This window comes from Daktulosphaira vitifoliae, unplaced genomic scaffold (assembly GCF_025091365.1).
Source record: "Daktulosphaira vitifoliae isolate Bord-2020 unplaced genomic scaffold, ASM2509136v1 Scaffold_1, whole genome shotgun sequence".
Classification (NCBI taxonomy): domain Eukaryota; kingdom Metazoa; phylum Arthropoda; class Insecta; order Hemiptera; family Phylloxeridae; genus Daktulosphaira; species Daktulosphaira vitifoliae.
The window spans coordinates 67,928,111-67,936,571 of record NW_026099572.1 but is presented as its reverse complement, the minus strand read 5'-3'; the positions used below and the strand labels follow the sequence as shown (position 1 = coordinate 67,936,571).

General features: G+C 25.1%; 1 protein-coding gene across 3 annotated transcripts; it reads left to right on the top strand.

The window, feature by feature from the left end:
• The first annotated feature begins 328 nt into the window (after positions 1–328).
• Positions 329–6,497, top strand: LOC126910227 (casein kinase II subunit alpha). 3 transcript variants are annotated; one of them, XM_050692583.1, is made up of 9 exons: positions 329–806; positions 1,452–1,632; positions 1,893–2,004; positions 2,289–2,501; positions 2,735–2,929; positions 3,276–3,478; positions 3,541–3,689; positions 4,064–4,132; positions 6,284–6,497. In XM_050692583.1, the coding sequence occupies exons 2-9, from the start codon at positions 1,538–1,540 to the stop codon at positions 6,331–6,333; spliced, it is 1,086 nt and encodes a 361-aa protein (XP_050548540.1). In that variant the 5' UTR covers positions 329–806; positions 1,452–1,537; the 3' UTR covers positions 6,334–6,497. The 3 variants fall into 3 exon arrangements, with proteins under 3 accessions (XP_050548540.1, XP_050548539.1, XP_050548538.1); XM_050692582.1 differs by lacking the exon at positions 329–806 and adding an exon at positions 1,001–1,262; XM_050692581.1 differs by lacking the exon at positions 329–806 and adding an exon at positions 1,001–1,268.
• Positions 6,498–8,461: the final 1,964 nt, after the last annotated feature.

Genomic DNA, 8,461 nt, shown 5'->3' with positions numbered 1-8,461 from the left:
CTATCACTCTATACTAATATTTAATATTTATTTGCATAAAAATTCACAGTAGATTTGGTTGTCTTTTATAATAAATTAATGGAATTTATTTGTTAATCGATTGAGTAATAACCTGTAAGTACATTAAGTTTAATTTTATCATGAGTCCGCCAATATTTGTAACCTCTTTGTTGAAACCAGTGGTGACAGCGCTCTGGTACCAGTCGTTGTTGGCAGGCGCTGCCGCCACCATATTATTGCTGTTGGTATCCCACGAAAAGGTCAGCCTGGTCATTTTGTGTTTCCGACAATCAACGTCGTCGCCCGGTCATATAAACACACAGTAATACATGAATATTACAACATACGTATTATACAGTGTATACACACTAACACACACACGCACGCACACATTCTTAGCCGACGACATACTCTTTAGAAAATAGTGTGTCCGGTAAATATTCGTTGATTACCAAAAATATAAAGTTTGCGAATTCTATTTTCTTGTAAAGCTTCCGTTGGGGATTTTATCCGTTCGATATTTGTTTAGTGCCCCTCCTACCGGTTAATCGTACAACGTAAATTTACGTACGTACGCGGAATAATCGCATACCATCATCTACACGTCTGCCGCTGTTGTCGCCGTTCAACCCATCAATTGTTCGTGTTGTTGTCATATTATCAAAAAGAAACCAAATCTGAACTGCCGTTTCTCAAAAACAACAACAGTTTTGTGTATTGCTCGGACAGTATACGAATCATGCCAATATCTTTGTCGTACAGCTGAGCACACGATCTGCCGCCACTGTTGGAAAATGTTATAGCAGGTATGTGGGTTCAATTTTTAATGGAAACTAAATTACACCGTTGTTAAACTAAATTTTGCCGTCATTTTCTTTCCCTCTTTACACAGTAGTTATGTCATAATTATTATTATCAGCATGTACCGTCTTTACGAATTTCTCCCGGCGGCCAAACTGTACAGATCATCAAAACATAGGTTTTGGTCTTCCGCCACCGCCGCATGTCATATCTCTATACCACACGGTTACTACTTAAAATGAAATTATGTTATTTTCGACTTGACCAAGTTCGACTTTATTTTGAGTGATGTTTTGTTTATTTATCTATGCATTATCGACATTTTTCTACTCGCCGTTGGTTTTTAATTCAAAGCTTAAATCCCTCGTGTTTTTTTATTAGAAATCCCCCCGACCACTTCCACCACAGCCGCCGCCTATATTTCTCGCAATCAATTTACAGCTGTATTTTCAATATTAAAGGTAAAGGTAAAAAAGGATATTTTCATTAATTATTATCATTAACAACCTATAAATTATCAGACTGTTATGCTATTATTTGAATAGTTGAATAGTGAGTAAACCTAATGAGGTTCCAATTTGGTTATTCATAATTATAATTATATTGTACTCTATTATCTTCAGTAACAAATTAAAATTATTATTTTATAGGTACCGATAGCTTATTAAGAGTAATCGGGAAAGAATTTTGGACAGTTCAATACGATCAAACAGTAACAGATAGATATTTTAGTCAAATGGCATTGCCAAGTCGAGCGCGGGTTTACGCTGATGTCAATTCTCATAAACCAAGAGAGTATTGGGATTATGAATCATATACTGTTGAATGGGGGTAAGTTATAATGTGTATTATAATTTATGTAGTTCAAAAATATTTTTCAGGAATATTAAATGTAAATTGATAATTTTTATTTTAATATGTAAATATTTAGATAAATAATATTAATTTTCAATTGAAATTTATCATACTTTTATTAAGTGAAATTTATACTAAAACTAATTTAAAATAGAAGTTTTATATAGAGTTAATGTTTGTATTCAAATAATAAAACATTAAAAAAATTGTTTAATATCTATTAATTTATAATTTAGGCAACAAGATGACTATCAATTAGTAAGGAAACTTGGTAGAGGTAAATACAGTGAAGTTTTTGAGGCAATTGATGTTACAAATAGTGAAAAATGTGTTGTTAAAATACTGAAGGTATTATACTATGAAATGAGCTTCAGTTAGCCTTAAGTTAGCCTCTTTGAAATTTATCTTTTAAGTTTTTGATAACTCGAATAAATAAAATTAGAGATCTAGCCTACTTTGAATAAAAGTTATTCAATTATCCTATTTTATGATTCCTAGTTAATAATCACTTAAAAGATTAATTTAGAAGTAGCTAACTTTATACTTGACAGGCAACTAAGCCAATTATACAGTAATTAGATTACGTATCAATCTTAAGTGTATTTTTTTTTAATTGTATGATTCAATTTTAGCCTGTAAAGAAAAAGAAAATCAAAAGAGAAATTAAAATTCTTGAAAACTTACGAGGAGGAACTAATATAATATCGCTTCAAGCAGTCGTAAAAGATCCTGTATCTCGAACACCAGCTCTTATTTTTGAGCATGTAAACAATATGGATTTCAAACAACTCTACCAAACTTTGAATGACTATGATATTAGATTTTACCTCTATGAGTTGCTCAAGGTACGGTACTATGATTTGTAATTCATTTGATTTAAAAAAAAAAAATTAAATGTATAGTAATTGTCTTTAAATTTTTAAAAATTGTAAATTTAACAAATTTTTTATCAAAATTGAGTAATATGATTAAGTGTTTACTCTAGTAAAACCCATAGTTTTCTTTAGAGTTAAATTAAGAGTTAACTTTAATAAAGAAATCCAAAATCTCAAGTCACTTATTTTAAATTTTGTAATAGGCATTAGATTATTGTCATAGTATGGGTATTATGCATCGTGATGTAAAGCCACATAATGTGATGATTGATCATGAAAATAGAAAATTGCGTTTAATTGATTGGGGTTTAGCTGAGTTTTACCATCCAGGTCAAGAATATAATGTCCGGGTAGCTTCCAGATATTTTAAGGGTCCCGAATTACTCGCTGATTATCAGGTATTATACATAATATTATTTTGTATAATTATATTAAATTATATTATTTTTCATAATTAAACATATATTAAAATTTAGATTGATATCAATAATTAGTAAATGTTTGAGTTATTTGTTTCGAGTAATGTTGTATGTTAACATTATGCATTTAGCTTAATTAAGATATTTAAAAATTGATGGTTATTTTTATTTATAAAAAGATACTATATAATTATTATTTACTGGATTGCATTAAAAAAATTTTTTATTCATATTATATTTATTCATAAAATATCAAAAATTATTTTAAATCTAGGTATTATTAACCACTTCATATTGTTTTATAATGTTCCATTATATTTTCTAGATGTATGATTACTCATTGGATATGTGGTCTTTGGGTTGCATGTTAGCAAGTATGATTTTTCGGAAAGAACCATTTTTCCATGGTCATGACAATTATGATCAACTTGTACGTATTGCTAAGGTTCTTGGAACAGAAGAACTATTTGAATACTTAGATAAATATCATGTTGAATTGGATCCAAGGTTTTCAGATATACTAGGAAGGTAATAATTTTTTGTATATTACAAATTGTTTTTATAATTTTTATGTATAATGATTTTTTTAGACATTCAAGAAAACGATGGGAACGTTTTGTGCATAGTGAAAATCAACATCTTGTTACACCAGAAGCTTTGGATTTCTTAGACAAGCTTTTACGTTACGATCATTTTGAAAGGTTAACTGCTAGAGAAGCAATGGATCATCCATATTTCTGTTAGTATGATTGTAATTATTTTTATATTTCTTTGCATTTGAATTAAATATATATTGGGTTTGAAAAATTTAAGTTGTTTTTCAAAATAAATTTTAACTCATTTTTTATCTTTCATGTAATGTTATTATATTGGGAATGAAGACAGATGTATATTGATCTCTATTATTTCTTTTAACATGTGAATTCTAACTTAAGTTATGAGTTTTATTGTTTTAAGAATTATAATAAAATCGTGATATTTTTATAAAGTTTTCAAACTGACCCAAATATGAAATTAAGTCTTAGTTAAATCTTGAATGTATAAATTTTTGGAAAATGTGTGGCAACATAATTATAAATTAAGATTTGATTAATTTGTTTGTTTCTTATGTAGATCCAGTAGTAAAAGAACAGTCAAGAATTAACTTGGGTGCATCCTCAGTATCTCCAACACCAATAACAGGTACTTCAGCTGTTTTAACATTGGCCTAAATTTAAAAGAAAATATTATTTCATTTTTACATTTTGTTTTTACTAAATTTTTTTTTTTTTTTTTAATTTTTAAATTTCCATTTAACTAAAAGTTTAAGTCGTTAATTTACGACTCAATTATGTTATTTAATTACATATAAATACAATTATTACTATTGGACAGTTACACAATTCAGTATATAGTACAATAACATTTAAAAAATGTATAATTTTTGAGAGATAATAGTGATAATTTTTTAAAAACAAAAATTCAAATTAATTACTTTTTACTATTATATTCCATCTATAATATTTCCAATATCACTATTTCTGTGAAAAACTTCGATTATGAAATATGATAATTTTTGTTAAAATTATGTTTATTTTGTTTTAAGTGTTAACTTTAAACGAGACTGTAAGATATTTTCTTATACATTTTTATATTATTAAAAAAAAATTGTTGGTAAAATATTAATTTATTTCCAACTTTTACTATAGTCTAAAAATTTTTTGAAAATATTAAGAATGTTAAAATGTACATTCTTATTTTGTTCAAATTTGTGTCCAATTTATTTGTATCTATAACAAACTGATTCTGTATAACTATTCAAAATACAGTTGTAGTTTCAAGTTAATATAATTTATCATTAACTTAAATTAAGTTAATTGGTAGTGTTCCAAAATCACATGTCTCACAAATTTATATTTGAATAATTATGATTGAAATACAGTTGATTAAAATTATTATATATGCCGTAGTTCATTTATTTATCTATATTTTGTAAATTACTTATCTATTAGATTGTTTAATTAATTCTTAAAAAAAATAACTAATTTTTTAAAAACTAAAATTATAAAATTTAAGTATATGAAATATTGAAAAATTAGCTCTTAATAGTAATAGTGTTATTACTATATATATAAGTATCTAGTAGGTTGTCTATAGAGTTTTAATATTTTTATGAAAATGTTTATTTTTCATGTCTAAAAAAATTTAATTATTTACTTGAGCATTTTTTAAAAAACTATTTTATAAATTGAAACACTTATAAGAACAAGGGTTTAATTTAAAAATTCTATTTAAAAGCAATTAATTTGATGGTTTTATAGAAAAAACAATGCTAAACAGATGAAAATAATAATACTTTATTATTAAATAAGTTTTATTATTTCCTGAAAAAAATTAAAAATTTAATAAGACCCTTGTTCTTATAAGTGTCTCTATTACATTTGAGGTTTAGTATCAAAATCATAAATAATCTAAGGATTTATTTTAAGAGAAACAAATAATTGTGGAAATTATTGATTGTATTGAGCATGATTTGCAAATATCGATACTGAAATATTTTTGGTACTATAGAAATATGATTTTAAGTCTTGAAATATTTAGCCCTATTTTTTTAAAATTTTTAGTTTCAAATATAATATTTTATTTCTTTTATTTATCAGTTATTACTTATTTTTAATTAATTCATCCCTTATACCTTATAAGGGTATCAGCTTTATTTTTGTAAATGATGTTATACATATTTAACAGTTTTATAAAATAAAAAATGATAAATTTAGGAAATGACTGATTGATGACAATTGGACCCATTACTTTGGAATATAGTCTGGAGGGGGGAGGTATAGCTATGAAAATATTTTAGACATTTTTGACCATACCTTTCTTGCCATCTAAATATTAAAATCTGAATAACTTCTGAAATATTGGTCCAAAAGTTGTAATTAAATAGTCATTTTCTTACTTATATCAATTTTTAATTTATAAAATAGTTAAACATGTATGTTGTTATTAAAAAAAATTAAATTAATAATCTTATAAGGTTTATGGGATAACAAAATTATCAATACAATAACTGATAAATTAAGAAATATGTGAAACTAAAAAATGTCAACAATTTTCTTAAAATATTATTGTATAATTATGTTATAATTAAATTATATATAATATAGCATATATTATTATATGTATATATTTATTATTTTAAATAAATATTATCTATACAAAAGGCATTGTAAAAATGAATGTTAAGGTTATAAATTCTTTAATATTGTTTAAATTCTTTTAAAATTTGATTAATTTTAAGCCAACATAGTCTTAATAGTTTAATTTATATCACTTAATTATTATTTATTTCAGCTGGAGGAAATGGCATAACATCGCCAAATGCTGTTGGTGTACTTCAGTGAGAGTTCCTCGACGAAACATGCTGTTTTTTTGCTTCTGGACAAAGTTTTATTAATAAAAAAATTAAAACAACACCTTTTTCTCAGGAATATCACACTTAAAAACATTTTTGTTTATTTTTATTTTTTACTTGTATTATTTCTATTAAAAAAAGGTTATTATTTAATGTTTAGGTCTTTGTGTATAAATTAATAATATTTTCAAGCTACAACTATGGAGAAAACTAGATATTTCCTGTATATAGCCCCCTCAATAATTAATAATATATAAAAAAAAAGATAACTACTGACGGAAATTCTATTGTTTATTTTATATATTTATATATACATAAATCTAAAGCAGAGATAACTCAAACATTTTAAGCACTTCATCTTATCTGCTGCTCTTGTATGTAATTTATTTAAATAACACAATGTGTTTGTTGCCTTGTTACATTAAAAAAAAAATATATATAAAATATATATATTTTACAAAATGAATAATGTAAATAAATTTGATTATGATAATAATAAATTACGTTAAAAAAAGAAAAATATAAATTTAAAAATCATTAGTTTTTCTTCTCACTTAAACAAATATAATTTGATAGTTAAACGTTGAAAATGTTTGTTTTTGTTAATGAAAAATTATTCAATTTGTAATAAACAAAATGGGAATATCTATTATTCCTGAAAACTACGAATTGGTTGTTTTATATCATTTCTATGTTAGATAATTTTCTGTATAAAATGTAATTCCACAAAGGATGTTAATTATTGAAAATTTATCAAAAGTAAAATGAGGGAAACATAAATTATGTACATTCATTAAATGTTTAAATTTTTTGAAGGGTACAGGAAAGAAAAATTGTTTATTATTATAAGGATAGAAATTTAAAATTTTCTTTTTGTTCTGAAGATTTTTTAGATATATTTTACAACCATAATGAAGTACTAAGTGTCCATTTATAAAATTTACCAATTTCTAGAAACCATGACACTAAGAGGTGCTAATTTTATTAATTGATCCTCCCAACTAGTTACGCCAATGAGTGTAACTTTGTGCATTAAATTAAAGAATGTCTTAATTTAGGAAGGCTAATAAATATTCTTTTTGAACGCTGATAACATCCATTTATTTTAAGTATAATGGAGGGTAATAAGCATTGAATCATGTGTAATTTTATTTGATGCAGTTTGTTTTAAAACTATTGTTATACAAACCATTTCTTCATCATTCTCATTACCGTTATACTGTTATGTGTTACGTTCCAATATTGTTTTTCTCAATACATTTGAATGTTAAACATAATAATCAATGTTGCTTTTATAAAATAACTGTTGAGTATATGCTAAGGGTGAGCAATCAAAATTTTATAAGTAAGCGCATGGTCGGTGCAAGGAGTGAACGAAATGTGCCCCGAAAACCTAGTTAATGGCTAAAAACTTTTTTTTATTAAAAAATTTTAAGAGCCCCGCAATATTATTTTGGGCGAGGCTTTGTGATTTATGCGACTGTGTATTTTAAGGTATATGCTAATTCAATAAATGTTTACCCATATTATCATTGATTAAATACAAAAAATTATAGACACGCAATAAGAAATTTCGGCGGTCTTATTGGACCTCTATCGGAAGTATTTGTTAGATAGCGATAGTATTGTTATAAGATGACAGATTTTGTAAAAAGGGATAGTCAATTCCGGGTTAAAATTTTTTAATAAAGATTATAAACGCTAACCGCTTTAAATCGGTTATAAGTTTTTTGATGCCAGTAAAAATCGATTAATGATAAAATGAAATTTTAATTACTTCATTTCATATGAAGAAGAACCGACCCTCTAATGTGTTCGTCGTTGGATACCGGTTAATAATTAAAATAATATATTTCATTACCGGTAACAAATCGTTAATTTATTTTGATTACATTTTTTTCATGATTAAAAAAATGATGATTTAGACGTTTTTCGGAAAAAAAACAGTAATCGATTTTAAGCGCTGATTTAAATAAATCGAGTTTTTTCTTAATAACACAATTTAACTAATTATTTTTTTTTAATAATTTATTACTCAATAAAATCGGGAATAACCATTAAAAATGAAAATATTACTTTTGATATTTTCATTAAAAAATAAATTATTAAAATTAATT

Bases quoted from the DNA above. Each gene is read 5' to 3' on its own strand.
- LOC126910227 (XM_050692581.1), top strand. From the start codon at position 1,109: ATGCATTATCGACATTTTTCTACTCGCCGTTGGTTTTTAATTCAAAGC. The intron at 2,930-3,275 runs GTATTATACATA...TATATTTTCTAG, and splicing joins AATTACTCGCTGATTATCAG to ATGTATGATTACTCATTGGA. The intron at 4,133-6,283 runs GTACTTCAGCTG...TATTTATTTCAG, and splicing joins ATCTCCAACACCAATAACAG to CTGGAGGAAATGGCATAACA.